General features: G+C 44.1%; 1 protein-coding gene across 3 annotated transcripts in view; it reads right to left on the reverse strand.

The window, feature by feature from the left end:
- Positions 1 to 2,473: 2,473 nt before the first annotated feature.
- Positions 2,474 to 20,997, reverse strand: part of Katnal2 (katanin catalytic subunit A1 like 2) — a 69,041-nt gene continuing 50,517 nt past the window's right edge. For all 3 annotated transcript variants that reach the window (XM_028783231.1, XM_028783232.1, XM_028783233.1), the window contains exons 13-16: positions 18,660 to 18,770; positions 4,390 to 4,552; positions 3,550 to 3,652; positions 2,474 to 2,851 (exon numbers count right to left, since the gene is read on the reverse strand). In XM_028783231.1, the coding sequence (XP_028639064.1) occupies positions 2,712 to 2,851; positions 3,550 to 3,652; positions 4,390 to 4,552; positions 18,660 to 18,770 (517 nt within the window). In that variant the 3' untranslated portion in view covers positions 2,474 to 2,711. The remainder of the gene's footprint in view (positions 2,852 to 3,549; positions 3,653 to 4,389; positions 4,553 to 18,659; positions 18,771 to 20,997) is intronic.

The raw sequence follows: 20,997 nt of genomic DNA on the forward strand, positions 1-20,997 counted from the left end.
CATACAATTATCTATATAGTAAATATATATTATATACATATAATCCGTATATCTAGATAATCTATGTAGATATATATCTATATAGTTATAGACTGATACATAATTGTAAATTATATATTATATCGTTTTATATATTAATAGCTACATGTTATAATCTATATAATTTATATAGCATATATAATATAAAAAATAAAGCTGGGCAGTGGTAGCACATGCCTTTAATCCCAGCACTTGGGAGGCAGAGGCAGGCGGATTTCTGAGTTCAAGGCTGGCCTAGTCTATAGAGTGAGTTCCAGGACAGCCAGGGCTACACAGAGAAACCCAGTCTCAAAAAACCAAATATATATATATGCATGTGTGTGTGAGTGTGTGTGTGTAAAGATTATATAAAGTACACATATGTGCATGTTCTAGAGACCAGAGGACAACCTCAAGTATCACCCTCAGAAATACCATCCACCTTCTTTGAGGCAGGATTTATTGGTCTGGAGCTCACCAATTAGGTTAGCTTGCCTAGCCGGTGAGCCAGGGGTTCCTCCTGTCTCTGCTATCTCCTCAACACTGGGGTTACAAGCATGCAGCACTAGACCTGGCACTTTTATGTGAATGTTAGGGATCAAACTCAGGTTTCAAATTTTAAGGCAAACCAACAGAGCTATTCTCCCAATCCCTTAACCTACTAAAAAAATAATGACAGACCCTTCCCTCTATAGTTCAGAGAATATCTCAGAAAAGGGAATGGAAGAGAATCTAAGAGTTGGGTGACAAGGAGATGAGCTACAAAACACTCTGCTAGATTGAGAGCTTTACAATCGTGAACTCACAGAAGCTGCAGTTACCCATATCAAGCCTGCACAAAACTACTGTCAACCGTCAGTCGTGGATGGGGGGTGGGGTGTTCATGAGTCCCTATGCTTCCTCAGGGAACTATTGCTTCCTGATGGGTGTGAAGGAGGAGGGGTCATTATATTGAGCTGTATGCTCACTGAGGAGCCCAGCAGTTCCAATGGACAGTTCCATATACATGGCCGTGCCTTGGTTAAACTCAGTGAGTCACAAAGACATTATCAAGGGAAAGGAGGAAGATGTGATGGGAGTGGGAGGGAGGGAAGACAGGGCAGGGTGAGAGTAGCCAGAGTACAGTATACGTACATAGGAAACTGTCAAGGAATACATTTAATTAGAATAATAAATAGAGGCAGGAAAGGTGATTTGGTGGTTAAGAACATTTGCATTCCTTTAGAGGACCTGAGTTTGGTATGCAGCAGGTTGCAACTGCATGTAACTCCATCTACAGGTGATCCAGAGAAGCTGACATAGTCTTCTGGCCTCTGTGGCATCTGTACACATGTGACATTCACTCACACAAATAACAAGTAACTGTAGATAGTCTACAGTAAATATGTGTATGAGTTGATGTCCTTTCTCCAAACCCCACTAAAATGAAGGAAATAGAATATAAGCCCACAAGATCAGCCAGTAAGAGGATGCAGGTGAGAAGATGTGACACTGGAAGATGCCAAGTGGAGCGCTAATAACCAAACTGGGCATCCAAGACAAAACCAAACTAACTACATACGTATTCTGTCCTTCAGAACACCCTCCAAGGCTGGAATCTGTGAGGGACTGTGTAGAGGGAAATGTAAGGCATGGCTGAAGGCCAAGTGGCAGAAAATTAGCTGACAAACTAGCTCGACTCTGGAACCTGAGTAGCCAGGAAGAATGGAGGTTTTCCTTTATTCTCTGGGAAAGCAGCAGTTAGGTCCTTGAGGATGGTATGAATGGGGACAAGACAGTGATCGTGGTGGTCAGCTAGGTTAAGATGGATTGAAAGGAGAGGATGGACATGGTTTTATGGTGATCTCCTTTTCCTGGAGCAGGCAGTGGGGAGAACAGAGAAATACAGGACGCATTCAGCCAGTTAAAAAGTATAAAGCCAGCTGTGCTAGGGCAGCACTCTTAGCACCAGCAGAGGCAGGTGGATCTCTGTGAAATCAAGGCTGGTCAGGTTCACAGTGTGAGCTCCAGCAGGCACTACACATTGAGACTGTCTTGGACGGATGGATGGAAGGGAGGGGAAGGGAGGGAAAGGGAAGGAAAGGAAGGAAGAAAGGAAGGAAGGAAGGAGGAAGGGAGTAGGGAGAGGAAGAGAGAGAGGGAAGGAGGGACAAAGGGAAGGAGGGAGGGAAGGAGGGAGAAAGGCTTGAGAATGTATTACAAGAAAGAAATTAAGAATAGAGACTAGCCGGGCAGTGGTGGCGCACGCCTTTAATCCCAGCACTTGGGAGGCAGAGAGAGGCGGATTTCTGAGTTTGAGGCCAGCATGGTCTACAGAGTGAGTTCCGGGACAGCCAGGACTACACAGAGAAACCCTGTCTCGAAAAACAAACCAAAAAAAAAAAAAGAATAGAGACTAAGAAAATATTTTTCTTCAAAATGAAGATCTTAGTTCACAAATGAGGAGAAACACAGGAAACTTATTAAATTTTTATAGTCGATTTGTGAGAAAAACCTCTATTGCCTGACCCAACAGCACACACTAACAACTGAAATTTCCACTCTGCTGACATCCATGACACAAGAGCTCATGTTTCCAAAGTAACACAGTTGTCCAAATTAGTCCAGCTTTCCAGGATCATTTCCTCCCTTCCATCCCAGTCACACTAAGGAGGCTCTCGGCTGCCTCTGGCCAGGTCAGGCTGGATACAGCTTTAGACAGACTCAAACTTCTCTTGCCAGGCCAAGTATCTCTCAGTCAGATTCTTTGCTGAAGGCTTCGTGTGAGCCAACACATCCAAAAAGTCCTCTGTGGTCACAGTATCCAGCTGGATCCCAGGTAAATTGCTGCTCTCTAGACAAAAAGACAACAGTCAAAACAGCGCTGCAACTCGCAGGGGTCAGAGTTCTTGGAAGGCTATTAGGCCAGGTCTGCAGAAAGTGCAGACATCCCATCCTTGATGGCTAATTCAGATCAAATATCTGAAGAGGGTTACGGGGCGATGGGGCTTAAAGCCAAGACACCCCCACCATTCTGCCTCCAAAAGAGAATTAAATACATTAACGAAGTATTATTTACTATTTGTATAGTGCCTCAGATGGATCCAGCCCCACATTAGCGTTTGCCAGAAAAATGAAAACCCAAACTCTGAGGAGATAGATCCTCAGCCAGCCATTGAATCTTACAGCAGAGTGCACTGAGGATGACAATTAAGAGCAGACAAGTATAAACACCTCGGAGCCTGGAAAACCAGGCACCGAGCGCCATCTGCTGGTGACAGGTGGCAGGACTTTTGCACGAAAAGCAAATGCTCTGCCACTCAGCCAAGTCTTGAGCCCATTTTAGTATATGTATTTTGAGACAGAGTCTAGTTAAGTTTCCCAGGTTAGCCTTCGGCTCAGAATATAATCCAGGTTGGCCTTAAATTTGTTCCTGCCTTAGTTCCTAAGTGGCCAGGAAATCAAGCATGTACCTCTACATCCTGCCAAGAGTCAGGATGCTTAAGCACAAATTTCCCTCCCGAGGTCCCAGCACTGTGAGCTCAGCCATACCTGACTGGTGGTTTTCAAGCACACTGAAGATCTTTCGCACAGGCCGCATGGCTGCCTCCCTGCAGACTAGCTTAATGTCGGAGCCTGAGTAGCCCTCTGTTTCCTGAAATAGTTTCAAAGCCAGGCTCAGGCAGCAGAATGCTGGTGTTTTCTTCATTCTTGAGAGAGGATCCAGCATCCGAATGCTAGCTTAGAGATTTGTCATCACTGTTCACTACACCAGCATCCCTGGGTTAGCAATACTGGAGGGAGAGAAGGTGCTAACAAGTCCAACTAACCTGGCCATCTGGGTGATAGCTCCCTGAGACCATCAGACACACTGTGAGATGCCAGTGGAGGACTGAACCACCCAGCGTTGCCTAATGGGGCCCTAAACCTAAATCCAAGATGACCAAATGAGAATATTTTGTTCTTGTGTTAAATAAAGCCATTTCTGCTCTTGAGGGACTTTAGAAAACATTAGGTTTAAATGTCTACCCAGACGGATATCCTAGGAATGGATACCTGTGGTGGCTATTCTTGGTTGTCAACTTGACTACATTAGAAATTAACTAAAATCCAAGCTGGGTATATCTGTGAAGGATATTTACTTAATTAAATCATCTAAAGTCAGAAGACCTACTTTTAATGCAGATCTTTGACTATAGGCTCCCTGAACCGGAACCCTGTGCTTCTCTCCATGGCTCCCCGTTTTCTGCATCACTATAGCCAGGCTCCTGGAGCCCGGCTATTCATGGAGTGTGGATCCACTGCACTGCTGGGCAGGCCAGATCTTTTCTAAGAGTCGTAGATTGGTGTCTGTTGCACCCATGACCTGCACCTGCCCCACAGGCTGCCCACCTGGCTCAGAACGCTGTACTCCAGCTCTGTGTGCAGCTCCAGGGCATGGTTCTTGCTCACAGGAGGCAGCCAGTGGTAGATCATGGCCTGTCTGGCCTCCCGGCTGGGGAGATCAACCAGAATCCTCTTCTCTAGGCGTCGTAACATGGCACAGTCCAGCTCCCTATGTCACAGGAAAACAGAAATGGATGGAGCAACAATCAGTGCTTCAGATACACAGACTTCTTACATGTATGTATGTATGTATGTATGTATGTATGTATGTATGTAGTGTGTGTGCCTGGCACATGTGTGGAGGTCAGAGAACAGAGTTTGGAAGTTGATTCTCTCTTTCTACCCTGAGGGTCCCAAGGATGAAGCTGAGGTCATCGTGCTTGGTGGCAGTTGCCTGTACTCAGGGAGCCATCTCAGTGGCCCCAATAACTATAGTCTAAGTGTTTTTAGCTTTACAAGAAGCAATTCTCTATATTAACTGTCACTGTGTATCTACAATTGAGTAGTTACTGCAGTTACTCCATGGTGTTTGAAAAAGAGTTTAAAAAAAAAAAAAAAAAAAAAAGATGTGAAAAGAAGATGGGAGAAAAGAGACAGCACCTTCCAGACTCCTCACGTAGAGATCTTTTCAGTGACAATGAGATAGGACAACTCACAACACTCAGCATATGAGTACTTCACTGAGACTTTAACGCCAATTGCTTGATTCCATCTTGCCAGCGAGTCGACCGTTCATCCCTACTGGAGTGAATAACCACCTTACTCCACTGCTCTCCACACTGCTCTCCACTGGTGAACTCAGCACCAGTACCTCCTTGCTAAGTGCCCGTGCCAATGTGGGCTTCTGGAACACTCACCCCTGCTTCTGCCAGGCCAGGTTTACGCAACTTCACATCTGTAAATCGGTTTCCTAATCTTCTTTTTCTAAAGGTATAGCTGGGGATTTTTTAAAATGTTTTTTAATGTATATGAGTGTTCATCCAGAAGAGGGGATTGGACTGTGGGCCACTACATTGTTGCTGGGAATAGAACCTCAGGCCCTCTAGAAGAGCCACCAGTACTCTTAACCACTGAGCCATCTCTCCAGCCTCTTCCTAAACCTCTTAATGTGAATACTTCAAGTAAACAGAAAAGCAGAGTAACAGAATGCCATCCACCCAGCTACCTGCCATCCTGAGTGAACAGCAGGGAACACTTGTCCACACCTGTCTCGTGTGGTTTCCCATTCAGTCTTCCTCAGCTTTTCTGAATAAACTGATCACTAACATCTCTAACATCTACATACTTCTGAGAAAAGGGACACTTTCTTTCATGGTTATCACTGTGACACCTGACACAGTAGAGACGGACTTATAGCGTGTTCACTGCCCAGCCCAGGTTCAACTTCTCCAGTCACGTCAAAAATCTCTCTTCAGGGCTTCCCAACCAAATCCAGTGACAGTGGATTGTGCACAGCCATGTCTCCTAAATCCATTACTCAAAGCCAGCCTCTCTGCCCCTGCCTCTTAAAAAGGAACAAGGCTCTTTGTGAATGCTCAACAGCCTAACTGTGTGATACGTCCTTCTGTTACTCAGCTCCAGATGAAACCTGGGACGAGGCTTCACTGGGCCCAGGGTACTCACTCCTGAGAGTTTCTCTGGCGATGTGTTTGTGCATGACAGCGAATCAGGATGCATTTGTGTGTGAATCACCGTCAGTGACATGGTGTCACTTTCTGAGATCATCTGATGACATAACTCTCTATCTTAAAAGACACATCTTGTACTAAGTATTAAACGTTCTGTGTACAAGCCTTTGACACCCCATAGATTCCCCATCTTCTTTCTATTAGTAGTTGTAGAAACTGTTAGTGGCCTCTATTTGAAGGAATTACTGTTTGTACATGCTTTCATATAGTGATTTAAAATAGTTTTTATCCCAGATATTTTACTAGGAAGGACTGTGGCATTCTCTAGCACTGCTTTGCAGAGGGGAGCTTTCTTCCTCTCTATGGTAGAGCAGCTTGGTTACCTTGGGTTACCATTTCTATTATTAATGGTTCATTTTATGTGTGACCTGTGAGCTCTTCTTATGTGTAGAAACATTTAACTTTCTATAATAGAAATGAGGAAATGCTTGTATGTTCATCCACCTTAAAACCTCTGATAAGAAGTAACAAGAGAGTGGACTGGAGGAGGCTGAGGAGGCCTGGGGGCTAGAGGTCAGCCTGAACTACATAGAGAGATCTTTTCTGATATGGGGGAGGGAAGAAGGAGGGGTGAGAGGAGGACTTTAAGATGCTACTTAAAGTTGAGAGGGGATAGTCACCCCATTTCTTCCTGTAACACCCTAGAAAGGGTTAATAATTGGCGTAAACCTACAAAAGTGAATGGAACAGGAGAACTGGTAACAACAATAGAATCTTCAAGTTGGAAAGTATACTTTTCAAGGACAACCAATTTGCAAAACCTGAGAGGCTTCTTACTAACCAAGCAGTAAGAAAAGCAAGAAACTAGCTGATTTGAACTACACACACAGCCCTCCCCTCCCCCAAGGACACTGAGGGCTGGCAGCATCCCTTCCCTTTGGGGCTGAGGTGAAGACCAAAGGGAAAGAGAGAATGGGATAAAATGTGTTTAAGAAACAGATCACAATTTCTTCCCTGCATCCTATGGGAAGGGCCTGCCACTGCCTGCCACACCTGACAGGGACACAGTAGAGGGTCTCTGCTGAGAAACACCCAGCAGCCCTCATTCAACAGTGAGAGCCAGCTTCCTTCCTGGAGATGGGCGGTTCCCAACCATCTGTAACTCCCGTCTCAGGTGATCTGATGCCCTCTCCTGACCTTCACAGGTACCAGGCACATATGTTGTTCATAGACAAACATGCAGGCAAAACATATAAACATACAAGTTTTTAAAAACTGTGTCAGTACCTAGGAACAATGACAGTGGTCAAACACGAGTGCCCTGATGACCTAGAAACCCTCCAAAAACTCTGAAGCCTCGTGTTTCCATTTAATGTTCCTGTAGGAGCAGCCCTTTATCTGAATTCTGCCTTGCACCAGTAGGCCCAAGTGTCTTTGTTCTACAGCCCTTCACAGAATCCTCTGACTGTGCCAATCTCACAGATTTCCTTTGGTTTCCTAGCTCCACCATACTCCACAAAGGGAATATTCTTTCTTAATGAGAGCATTAGTCTAGAAGGCCAGCAGATCAATACCAGGAGTTCCAGGAAAAAGAACAGAGGAATCTCATGAAGAAGACAACTCCAGAGAATGTTCCAGATTGCTAGTATCAAGGTTTCAATATTTCAAATGTTAATGAGACCTAACGTTTAAACAGCATTTACTAAATGACAGACACATTTCAAGTATTTTGTAGATGCTAATATATTTAATTTTTACAGCAACCTCCTATAATATGCTGTGCTATTGTTGCTTGCATTTTGAAGACAAAAAACAAAAGGCTTAAAAAGTAAAGTAACTCAGGCGTGACTCAAGAGTGGTGCCAGGGTGCCAGGCTGAGGTCAGCATGGCTCAATGCTGACTGACTCTCAAGTTGCATCGTGGAGAGATTTCAGGGCACCAAGAAAGGATGAGAAGTTTCCAGAGAGAAACAACAGGTCACATACAATGTGTTAAACCTAACACTTCTCAAGCCACCCATAGCAATCCATACTTGTAATTCGAGAGCTCAGGAAGCCAAAGGAAGAGGATCAAATGTTTAAGATAAACCCAGGCTACACAGCGAGTTCTGAGCCAGTCTAAGGCAGCAGAGTTAGATCACATCTAAGCAAAAACAACAACAACAACAACAACAAATTTTATCCATAGCAACATGAGATATTAAAAGAGACTCTTAAATTCTAAAAAAGAAAATAATTTCTAATAAAGAAAATCTATAGCTTGATCAAACTTTATGGATCAGCAGTACAGATAATTTCAACGTGTGAAGCCTAAACAATAAAACAAGCCAAAGCTGGCAGGATCCAACCACCAGAGACACTGAAGCAGAAGAAAGGAAATCACAGAGTGCCAAGGCGTGAGCTGAGGGTCTCTGCAGACAAGCGATTCAGTTTGGACCTGGTTTAAAGGTTCAGGAAGACGTATCTGCAAGGGGAAGAACTTGATAGAATGGTCCAGCTAAGAGTATCAAGCAAGTATTGATTTTGACAGTACTTAATTCCTGTCCCCATCTCATCCTGGGTGGCTTCTTTATAGGACGATCAAGACAACAGAATCACATAGAGGGGTAGGAAAGCAATCCCTCACTATAGATGTCTGTATTGATCAACTAATGCCCTAAAGTGAGAGATTTACCTCAAAACTGCTTGTGGGTACAAAATAAGTGCAACTCTCTGACAGCCAGTCCTGATGAATGCAGTCTTAATGACATCAATAATCATATAATCATATGAGAGAGGAAACAAAGGACAAATGGAATGTACCCAGAAATCACTCTTGATGCCAATAGATATAATGTAACTTGTAGCCACCAGAGAAGGATCCTCCTGGCTCTTGCACTTAGATTCTACACTAGTTATTTTTGTTGCTATGACTCCTTCTTCCTGGTTACTTAGTACTTCTCTCCCATCAGTGGTCAAATCAACCAATAAGGATGAGGTTTATAAGACATGAAACCCAGCAAAGCTCTCAGACCCCTGCCTACTCTAGATACAAAGCACTATACACCCCTGGCCATCCTGAGTGCTCCCTTGCGCCACAATGCCTTAGACCAGACACCGTAAGCATCCGCATCAGACCTGCGGGTACCCTCCTCTGCCATCGTTCCCACTGTACTGCATCACCCTGGACCTGAGATCAGTCCACAATTCACAGCATGTAGAAACCAAGCACAATTCAAGTCCGTTCCTTCAACAGTGCCAGTACTTCAAGTTTAGTCTATTTCAGCATACTAACAGAAGAGCCAACCACTATGCTATAGACAAAGTCTTTGCAGTCCAACCATAGCCACCATAAAGTGGATGGTCATGACAAGACCATCCTGAAACAGCAGACTGAGCTGTCTTTGACAGATAACAGGGAGCCAGAGACTCAAGTGCTGTCTTCTACAGTGAGCCCACATGGAAGGCTACCTACTTACACACTTCCCAGATGGATCCACTTGCTGTCCTTGAACCCAGTTTCCATTCTAGTTCTAACGTGTGTGCACGTGTGGTTTATTGGGTGCACTGCAGGTAGGAGGGTGGGGCAGTAACTACATTCTGCCACGGGCATCTTCATGTCATTTTCTTCATGTGAACCTTCCACTTTGTCAAACCTGGAGCAAGTGCTCTGTATGCAGTAAAGGCTTTTTATTTGCTTTAATATCTATTATAAAAAAGACACTTATTACAGCAGGCATGGTGGTGCACACCTGTGATTCCAACACCTGTGAGGTGAGGTGGGCAGAGCATGAGGAGGAGACGAACATGAGCCATACAGTGAGCTCAAAGCCAGCCTGAGCTACATAGCAAGACTGTGTCTTGAGAAACAAAATGAAAACCAATGCTACTCTTTTCTGTCTGTGCAGCTCACACGGTCCTGAGTGCATCCTCAGTTCATAGATGGACAGTATGTCTTGGATCCCCGCTTCATCCTTCTTGCATAGTATTGAAAAGTTCCAATGAATCCCACTCTGCTGGGTGCATGAATGAACTGTGCATGCAGAGAGAGTGGCTTTGTATAAGATGGCCTGCTCTCTTAAACTCCCTAAGCTATTTACTAAGGGGAATGTGTTTGGTACTATCCATGTACTAAGTTTCAAGCATGCATGTGTGCATGTGTGCGTGTATTAGTACATTATAGCTGTCATTAGCTTAGATTAGTGGGGAGAAGCTGCGTGGACCCGGAGGATGAGAACGAAGCACTGTACTTTCATTCTCAGTGAAAACCATGGAAACTGTGAGCCTCGGGGTGACCTGCCAGGCTCACTTGGCAGCGCTTCTGTGGATGAGGAGATGCGTGTCCAGGGCCTCTCCTCTCATCATAGAGGCCAGGGAATCCAGCAAGGGAGCCTTAGCAGAGCAAGTCATTGCTCTACTCATGTGTGAGCTCTAAGTATCACTTTAATGGAGTGAAAATCTTCTCACATTACCTATCGATTACCCCATCCCAAAATACGATACCAATAACCGAGGGGAAAAAAAATCTAATGGCTCTGACCACAGCAAAAGGATGAACGAGATCAGAAATCTTATCTTAAGGCCCCTTTAAAAACTCAATTGATTATTTAAAAAATACTTCTTGAGTGTATCATGGAATGCCCTTGGAGGCAGAGGCGAAGTTCTCAAGCTCAGAAGAAAAAAAAAAGGCTCAAAACCAAGACTAGATAGATGCAGATGTAGAAGCATGGCTGCCCTGGGGTTGCCTCTTGGTTACAAAGGATTACACTTTAAACGTTCCACAGAGGGAGAGTCAAGGCTTGAACGTCAAGCAAATCCCTATATGGCTGAAGAGCACATGCCCATCAGGATAACATAGGTTAGGATGTCTGCCCATTAACAATGGAAGCCATAGGAAAATGAGTCTTTGTACTACACTTACGGGAGGGAAAGTCTTCATGGAGAGCTGAAAACTATTGGCTTCATTGTCACAGTCTCAGGTATCTTATCCTGAGAAGAAAAATTAAGTCAAAATGGTCCAAAATCTGAAATGGTCAAATAAGTTATCACTACAGGATCCCATTACGTGACTTCCGTAGATAGCATCTATGTCATAAATAAAATTACAAAACATGTTACAACCACCATGAATGAAAGACAGAAGAAAAAACCTAACAATGAAAATATACTCCATTGACCAGAGAATAAAATGTTTAAAATTGATAAAGAAAGAAAAGGGTGGATCAAAAATATGAGCAAGAGACTTGTGTGTGTCACCTCCGATGACTGAGACCCCTGGCTTTCCTACAATAAATAACCAAAAGGATTCTGGAAGGCCGGAAGAGAAGGTAGATTAGCTGGGGACCTCGGGTCTTAGAACTGCCATGGCACCGGGGGCCCTGAGCTTGCTTGCTTCTCATCTGTCCTGATAGTTCACTGGAGATACCCATAACTCAAAACTACATGGACAAAACACCAAGAAAAGTTTGCTCTCCCCAGCCACAGGATCAGAAAAAGGAGATTTATAAGACAGAAACCGTTCTGATATTACCTGTTCTAATCCAGCCAAACACTGCAGAAGCTACCCCTCCCACCGAAAGACTGGAGTGGCAAGGAGGGAGCAGAGTGGACCATGGGAAACATAAACAAACAAACAAACAAACAAACAAAAATACTTCCCCAAAAGAAGGGCCAAGGGAATGATGGGCCACTAACATAATGGAACTGTCTACAGAATTAAGCAAGTTTGCAAAGGTGAGCACAGTACAGCAAGCTTGGAACACACAGCGGGCTACAGAGTAACACGATTTCACCCCCAGGACAGTTCCATTCCGCCACCATCTGTGCACCAACGTGCAGGGGTTGAGCACATGATATGTCCACACCTTGTTTCCACTTTGTTGGTTTGCTGTGCCGGATGGATCCCAAGACCACGGTCATACATGCTAGGCAAGCACTCCGCTTTCCCAGCTAGATCCTGCTTTCTGCTCAATGTGTATTGACCTGTGGTAGACCACATTAGGAAAATGTAGACCTGGTCAAAGCCCAGAGTTGAAAGATAGAGCCTCAAAGAGCACTTCTCCTCCCCCAAGTTCAGAACACTGGTGGTTACTGTGCAAAAGAACCGGGATTATGTTAACTGATCTTTTCCATTTACAAACGTGCGTTTCTATAGGAACGCCACACCAGGAAGGAGTGTCCAAAGGCAGCTGGGCTGGCAGCTGCCCGAGATATGTTTTAAATCCTGTAGAAAACAGAAGGACAGTCCCAAGGGGATGGTCCGTGAGAGCCACTGCTGGTGTCCCCTAAACCAGCTGGGACAGATTCATTTGCAGAGCAGGGGTCTCTTGGCTCTTATGCCTTCTTTTGAATATTAGAGGAAAGTTGCCTCCTGGTAGTTTTAGCCTGCCACTTGGCTATGCCAGTACCTGCTTTCCATCAAAGGTTCCTGGAATGTCTAGCCATTTAGCAGGCAGCAGGGAAGATGAGTGTCGGCCTGTTGCTCACTCACAGCCCCTACACTTTATTGGTACAAGCTACCATAGAGTTAAGTAGACATCTCTAGATGGAATTTGCCGTAATGGCCCTGTTCATTCCCTCTGGACTGCTGGGCCTGAGCCTGCAAGTACGCAGCAATCAAGGCAGGTCAAATTAGCCCTAATTATACTCGCTGAGTTTCTCACGTCGCCATTACATTAAGTGGCAATATTAAATGTGCGACATTTTTTATGCCTCTCATTGCTCACTTACACATCCGATGACACAGAGAAGTGGTTCCTTCTTGTCCTCTCTCATGGTATAGACCAGCCACAGCAAGTGAGCAAAACCTGTAAGCCACCTCACTGCTGAGACAGCGGTAAAGGAGGGCCCAGTGCCTGAAGGATGCTTCTGATGAGAACTGCCCCAATTATAAGGCATTCGATATGTTAGGACTGAGTCTTCACATACTTGTTCTGAATTAGTTATTTCTCTGGGATAGAATGCTTGAAGTAGATAAGCACCCTTCCTCAAGTGGGATCCTGAGACCAAGGAAAATCTTATTCATTAAGAATACTCCTGGGCTGGAGAGATGGTTCAGCGGTTAAGAGTGCTGGCTACTCTTCCAGAGGTCCTGAGTTCAATTCCCAGCAACCACATGGTGGCTCACAACCATCTGTAATGGGATCTGCTGCCCTCTTCTGGTGTGTCTGAAGACAGTTACAGTGTACTCATATACATATATACATACATACATACATACATACATACATACATACATCTTTAAAAAAAAAAGAATACTCCTTCTTCAGAGAATCTTTCCTTATGAAAGGGTTTATCGATATATCACAGGGGGTTAAAATACAAAACCCTTCCATTCAGTAACCCCACTTCCAGGTATCTTTCCTAAGGACCAGAACTGTATCCAAAGGTATTACTTTGGGCATGGGTGCATACTGGTTTATGTATGCACATTTTGGTGTGTATGTGTGTGTAGTGTGTGTGTGTATGTATGTGTGTGTACACGTGCCTGCACGCATGTGCACATGTATGTGTGGAGGGAAGAGGACAATCACTGGGTGTCATTCTTCAGGTGCCACTTCCTCCCCCCACCCCCACTTCTTCTGGAGCTCTTTACGTGGACTAGGCTGGCTGGCCAGTAAGCCCCAGGAATTCACCTGTCTCAGCCTCCCTGAAGCTGGGATTACAAGCACTGTTCTGACTGAGCTCCCTCCCTGTCCTGTTTACAAAGGCTTTTAGTGCAAGGATGTTCATTTCAATGTTAGTTATTAATAGGGAAAGTTCGGGAATGCCATACGTGGTCAACGAGAAGGAATGATTAAATTATGGTATAGTCCACGTGGGGGAATTTCTGGGCAGCCATTACCAAATCCAATTTTCAAGGATTATTTAATGACACTGGAAATGTTCTCACTATAATGTTAAGTAATGAACACAAGACACTAGTGGGATTGCAGACTAGCACAACCTCTGTGGAGGAAAACTTGGCAGGCTATCCCATAATTCCATGCCCATTACCCTTTGACCCTGTGGGTTTCCTTCCAGGAACCTATCCCAGCGCTGCACTGGCAGAACACAAAAGTAGTATAGAGAAACCCACTCCTTACTGCATTACCATCTGTAATAAATAGCAAGAGCAGCCCTGTTGCCATCACTGGGTGACTGACTGGATACATTCCAGATATACACCATGTTGTGGTATGCCACCTTTTGTGTATGAGATAAATACAAACTGTGTGAGGCTGCTGCCTATAAAACATGGAGTGCTGTTTATAGTGAAAGTTTTTAAATAACTGGAAGTTGTAGATATTAAAATAATAAAAAGCTAGAGCAGTAAAGACGTCCACTAAAGCATGTACATCAGTAACCATTGTCTATTCTCAGTATTATGCACTGTGTTGTGTATGCTACACTTTGATAACATTTCAATAGGTTTGTTGACACCAGCATCAACAGACTTGTGAGCAATGTGTTCACACTCTGTGATGTGGAGCCTCTGTGGCTCCATTATCATCTCACTGGGGGACCACTGTTGGAAAGGCAGCCCATCATCGCCTGAGGTCTGTAGTACATGCCTTCAGCATGTTAACAAGATTACACAATTAGCGCCACAAGCAATTTTGGGACAAACGTTCCTCCAACCCCAATCCCTCATGAAGATGAGACTGACTTTAAAATCACCAAGCAGCCAACAATGACCTTGAACTCTTGATCTCCTATTTCCAGTTCCCAAGTGCAAGATTATCAGCGTGTGCTACCACGTCAGGCTGGTACTGCATTTCTTGATTGCATCAGGAGGCTACATTGAGTGGGAGGCTTACATCATCTAGGTTTGTACTCCTGTGTGATGGGGAATCTCAGCAGTCAACGTAAGGGGTCCTCTGAGCAGGTCTGTGAGGAAGGATTAGTTGAGATAGAAGACTCCCTTCAAGATTGTATGGCCTAGATATTTAAAAGGTCTGGGGAAGATGCAGAGCTGCTGGCTGCCTGCTTGGCTTGCTTCTTGCTGATGAGTGCATCAATACCATGTCCATGCTGCTGCTGAGATGAGCCTAACTAACATCAGAACCCAGCTTGTCTGGCCTTCCAAAGAGGACAGAAAACAGATGCTCTTTCAAAGCCTTTTTCGGCACAGACAGGGAAAGCTAAGACATCTGGCTTAGGAACTGAGCAGCTCCCAGGCTCTTGGCCATCCCAGCATGCTGATGACCATGGTTGGACTACCCATCAATTCTAGTAAACACCTCCCTATGATTTGTTTTTCAGACAGAGTCTCACTATGGAGTCCTGGCTATCCTGGAACTCACCATGTAAAGCAGGCTGTTAGCTGGGCGGTGGTGGCGCACACCTTTGATCCCAGCACTTGGGAGGCAGAGGCAGGCAGATTTCTGAGTTTGAGGCCAGCCTGGTCTACAGAGTGAGTTCCAGGACAGCCAGAGCTATACAGAGAAACCCTGTCTCAAAAAAACAAAAACAAAAAAAGAAAGTAAAGCAGGCTGGCTCAAATTCACAGAGTTATGCCTGCTTCTGCCTCAGGAGGGATGGGATAAAAGGTGTGTTCAACCAGGCCCAGTACAAATCCTTTTTGATAATACACATACATTTTGTTGGTTCCATCCCTCTAGAGAAATATGATACAAGATACACAAGGATCTGGCTTTAATCCCCACACAATGCAGACAATAGCTGAAATTATAATACAATGAAAATACGCAGCACAAGAAAACGGCATGACTACCTAAAAGCATTGGTCATGAGCTCTGCAGCGTGTGGCTAATAGCTCAAGAGAGTTTCTTTAAAACTCACAAACTCATTAGGGAGAGTATTGCATTCCTGTAATCATAAGAGCCAGGCGACAGAGGCAGGAGGGTGCAGGACTCAAGGTCAGCTCCAGTACATGCGAAGATCCAACCACCCCAACAAAACCCAGGACTAAAATCATTGACAAAACCTAATGGTATTATACTAAACAAGCCTTGAAATCATGGAACAGGTAGAAAGTTCTAAAGTATATTTCTCAGTTTGGAAAGGTCGGGGAGGGGGCTTGCTCACTGCTGGTGTGTCACCTGATTTTCTAGATATCAGGGTAACCAAGCAAGCCCATTGGGTGAGAGAAGCCCTCAAATGATTCTAAGTGACAGCTTACAGAGAGAAAGCTGTCAGCCAGAAGCACTGACAAGACCCTAACCTCCAGGGATGGGTCACATCATGGTGAGCACCAAGCCAGAAGGAACAGGAAGTGAAAGGTTAGGGAAAGTTGTCATCTTGCAGCTGAGGAAGAGCAAGATTGTAACAAGGTTTTCCCAAAGCTATGCTCTTCCTAAGCAGAATAGGAAGGTTTCCTACACCTTCAGGTAGGAAAGCATGCTTAGGGGCAGGCTCACTTCTGAGTATACTTGGAAAGGTGCACATTTCTAAACATGCTAGTTTATGGTTCTCGCCACATGCTTCCTCTTCAGAGAGTTTTCACAGAAAACCAAAGAACGGCTTTGAAGTTTTATTACTATTATTATTTTTTTTTTTACATGCATGAGTGTTTTGCCTGAATGTATGTCTATCAACCACATGCATGCCTGGTGCTGGAAAAGGTCAAAAGAGGACATCAAATTCCCTGGGACTGGAGTTTCAGGTGATTGTGAGTCCCCACATGGGTGCTGGGAATCAAACCTGGGTCCTCTGCAAGAGCAATGAAAGCTCTTAAGTACTGAGGCAACCTGGATCAGGGGACGCTACATTCAAGAGAGATGTACCATAGGGGAACCAGAGCAAGACACCCCGACCCACAGATCAATCTTAGCATCAGCAAACGTGAGAAAACAAGCCTTTGCCCACCTCAGGATGTGATGCAGTGTGATGCTCCCAACACTGAGTCAAAATATTAAGGGACAAAACAAAACCTACTGAACTGACTCACCAGCCTCAGTTTTAGCCTAGAGCACTCATAGCAGTAAGAAGACACTGGCAAGACCACAGCTGACCCTGGCCAATGAACACAGCGCAGCACAGCCGGAACTACTGGATGTACAAGCAGAGGCAAGGGCTCTCCACTCTTCTAGAAAATGTGTGTTTACGTCTCTCAAGGTATAGACCTGCCATACACATTAGGAGCTTTACAGCTTCATGCCCTCCTGGTGAACACCCACAACCAGGCAGTGGAATAAAGAACAAGGTCAAACGTGGTTTGGTCCATTTTCAAAGAGCCTTGGAAAGTGGGAAACAAGGACACAAAATAGCAGAAAACAAAATCTACTGGCTAAAGCCAGGCTATTGTGTTGCTGTGACAAGTACAAAGGGCACACCAAGAGCCAGGCATTTATGTGACCTTGGCCTGTATAATTTCTTAGAATTAAATAACAACTGTCCCAGTGTGGCTTAAAGGAATTTATCATGGGTGACCCCATCATGACTTTAGCCAGTACAATGCCATACGGAAGCTTAGCCCCATATGGCAGCTTCTAATAATGTTTACTTAAACATATAAACAGCCATTCTCTACTGGACTCCACCTTAGATTATCTATAAATATATCTTCAAACGTAAAATGCTGATCATCTAAGCATAATCAAACAAGTCTTACAAGTGTGTAAGGAGATAGAGCCAGGTTTAGATTATGAATGTATTTAACACATAAACTGCCTAAAATTTGTCCTGGTGTCTTCTTGTTTGGGACCCCAGATGATCAGCAAGCACTACAGACAAGCTTTCTGTCTGCCTCTAAATGTGGAAAAGGAGATGGGCCGGGGTGAGGAGCCCGGGCTCTGCTCACTGCTGCTGGGCACAGCCGGGGTGAGGAGCCCGGGCTCTGCTCACTGCTGCTGAGCACAGCCGATTTGTCTCTCTTGACCCTGGATGCCCTGTAAGAGTGTTTCCTCACTCACATCCTTCCCTATCCAGGACATAAAACATAAAAATGGGGAAATGCTCGGAGAACTGTAAGAGGATTGTAACATTTTTAAAATATATTCTCCAAGTAAATATTGTTTTCCCCTAGTCAACGTTTCTTATTTCCCAATTCTTCTTCTAGAATGGTTCCTAAACCACTCTGGGACACGGTTTGAATAAAAAACTCTGAGAGTAGATTATATTTTCAATTAGAGATTATTTAGTTTTCTATTTACTATATGGCATTAAAGAAAGGATTTTTCTACTAACTTAAGAAAGTTTAATTTTAATACCAATAAAACCGAAACATTATTTCTAGAATGTTCTTTGAGAACTAGAGATATTAAGCTCTTATCGTTCTATGCAAAACCTCTGCTTGATTTTTAAAACCGTGGTATAGTCAGTCCTTATTTCCTAATTTCATTTCTGTTGCTTTAATAATAATATAAAAGAAATAAAGCCTGACAAAGGCAGCTTAAAGGAGAGTCGGTTTATTTTAGCTCACTATTCTGGGTTAGAGTTCATTGTGGTGGGAAAGGACCCCTGGTCAAGAGCAGAGAGAGCAAGCAATGCCCCTTGGTCAGCTCAACTTCTCTACTCTCACAGTTTACAACCTAAACACAGGGAGTGGCCCTGCCCACTTTTATGCTGGGTCTTTATTGCCGAATGCGATTGGTTCCTGTTCACACCTACACCCACTGCGGATTCAGGTTGTGTAGAGCTTCCATGCCTCCTCCAGTAGCACTTCCACCACTGAAATCCATTTAGCGGATCGTGAAATTGTGTGCAGCATGTTCTTTTGATGTCTTACCAGGGCAGGTTCGAGGCTGCTAAGACAAACACGAGGTCATCCGAGCGCGCTAAGCCATCCATCTGCACCAGCAGCTCCGTCTTCATCCGAAGGCTCCCTTCGTGTTCTCCCCTACAGAGACAAGGAGACACGATCCCTCTCATGGCAGAGCCTTTGCCCTCACGACAAGAGTGACACTCACAGCAAATGGCCCTGTGACTGCAGAACAGGCTCCGTTCTGACAGCAAACGGGTTCAAGAGAATGGGCATTTTGGGTATTTTAGTTTTACATGAAAAGTAATTTTTAAAAAGTAAATAATGCAATGATGAAGTTTAAAAGAAAAGCAAAGGCTGACAGAAAACTTAAAAAATAAAACTGAAAGGTTAGATTAAACATAACCCAGCGTCTCTACAGGCTTCATTAGTTAACCGTTTAAATGCCATAATTGCCAAGTGTGGTGGTGGACTGGCACTTGTGATGCCGAGACAAGAGAACTATCATGAGTTTGAGGCTAGCCTGGGCTACATAGTTTCAGGTTAGCTTGTGCTTTAAAAAGCAAACTTAATTAATTAATTGAAATGACATCATTGAGAATAATCCCTTAATTTATAGAGCAGATATAACATAATTTTCATGTTTCTTAGTGTGTGTGTGTGTACATTTATTTGTATATTTATAAAATCCCTACACTGAATTTGCTTCATTCTCTCCTAATTAGATGCATGATAACAACATAGATTAGACTCTGTTTTCTGTACAGATACGAGCTCTCGGCCACCATTACCTCTGCCTGAGTTCCTTCTTTCTATCAAGAAAGAGCACAGCATGGAGAGCAGAACATACAAGGTTTAAACTCAGAACACACTCAGTAGACTCTCCCTCAATCACATAGATTTAGTTAAAACAACAAAATGTCTTTCTTAGCACAGCATTCAACCTGTCGTGCACGCATGTGGAAACAACCCACGTTAGATTTGGATGACGTAGTCTTCATCCCAGATGCTGGGGACCAGCAGTGTTTCAGATTTTTTTGAATTCTGAAATGTTTGCATATACATAAAGAGTAATATTGGGGATAAACCCCAAACCTAAGTATGAAATTAATTTGTGTTTTCATATAGCATATGTATTTTCACATATCATGAAGGTAATTTTATATCTTCACATATGAAATGAACTTTATTGGGGAGGGATTTCCGACTTTGTCTGCCAGCTAAAGATGGCTCAGAATGGGTCAGTTCAGACCCTGCATTTTCTCATTGGGGGTATTCTATGTGTGTGTGTGGCTTGTAGAGTCTGCACCTCTCATTGTCTAAGAAAAAAGACTCCCACTGTACAATTACATGTTCAGCTGGGCAGTGGTGGCTCACGCCTTTAATTCCAGCACTTGGGAGGCAGAGGCAGGCAGATTTCTGAGTTCAAGGCCAACCTGGTCTACAGAGTGAGTTCCAGGACAGCCAGGACTACACAGAGAAACCCTGTCTTGAAAAACCAAAAAAAAAAAAAAATTACATGTTCATATGTCCTTTGCCCATAATTATGCAGAGCACGTGTGTATGTGCTAAGTTTAGGGTAACTGTCCATACTTTTGTACAATTAGCATGCTATGGCCCAGTATATGACTTCAAAACAGTGGCCCTTATTTTTTGTCTGCTTATTTTTTCTTTTTTCAGATATGGTGAGTATCTCACTGTGTGGCCTTGGCTGGCCTGGACCTCACTATGTAAGCCAGCCTGGCATCAAACTCACAAATATTTATCTGCTTCTGCCTTTCAATTGCTAGATTAAAGTGTGTATGATCATGGTCGGCTTAGTCACCCTTATTTCTTAAACTGGGATCTTCAAGTCCCAGACAGGGATGCTGAAACTTAGGGAGAACATGAATGAAATGCTTGCAGTCGGGGATGGAAGAGTAAAAACCAAGTGACATGTAGGCTGCACAAAACTCTAGGAAGGATGACCTACCAGGAAGGCAGAAGGCCACCACTGAAGTTAAGCAGGCCCAAGAGGCCTGTCCTTGCAGAGGGAGAGAGAGCTAGGGTAGCCAGGGGTCCTGCTTGCCTGTAGCCAGCCACTCCTGTAAAGGCTGCTGTAGCAAGGCAGAGGGCTGCAGCTTGGGTCTGACAAGACATAGCTTACTGAGGCTCAGTCAGCACCCCACTTCAGCGAAACCCCCGTCACCTTGGCTGCATCTTCATCATTGCATGCAAAAATACTTCCCAGTGAGTACAACTGCACACACTATTTTCCAATTCTACTTTTATATTTCCAACAAGCAACTTCTTTGCTTTTTATTTTTATTTATTTTATTTTATTTTATTTTATTTTGATTTTTCGAGACAGGGTTTCTCTGTATAG

This window comes from Grammomys surdaster, unplaced genomic scaffold (genome assembly GCF_004785775.1).
Source record: "Grammomys surdaster isolate TR1022 unplaced genomic scaffold, NIH_TR_1.0 1036, whole genome shotgun sequence".
Taxonomy (NCBI): Eukaryota; Metazoa; Chordata; class Mammalia; order Rodentia; family Muridae; genus Grammomys; species Grammomys surdaster.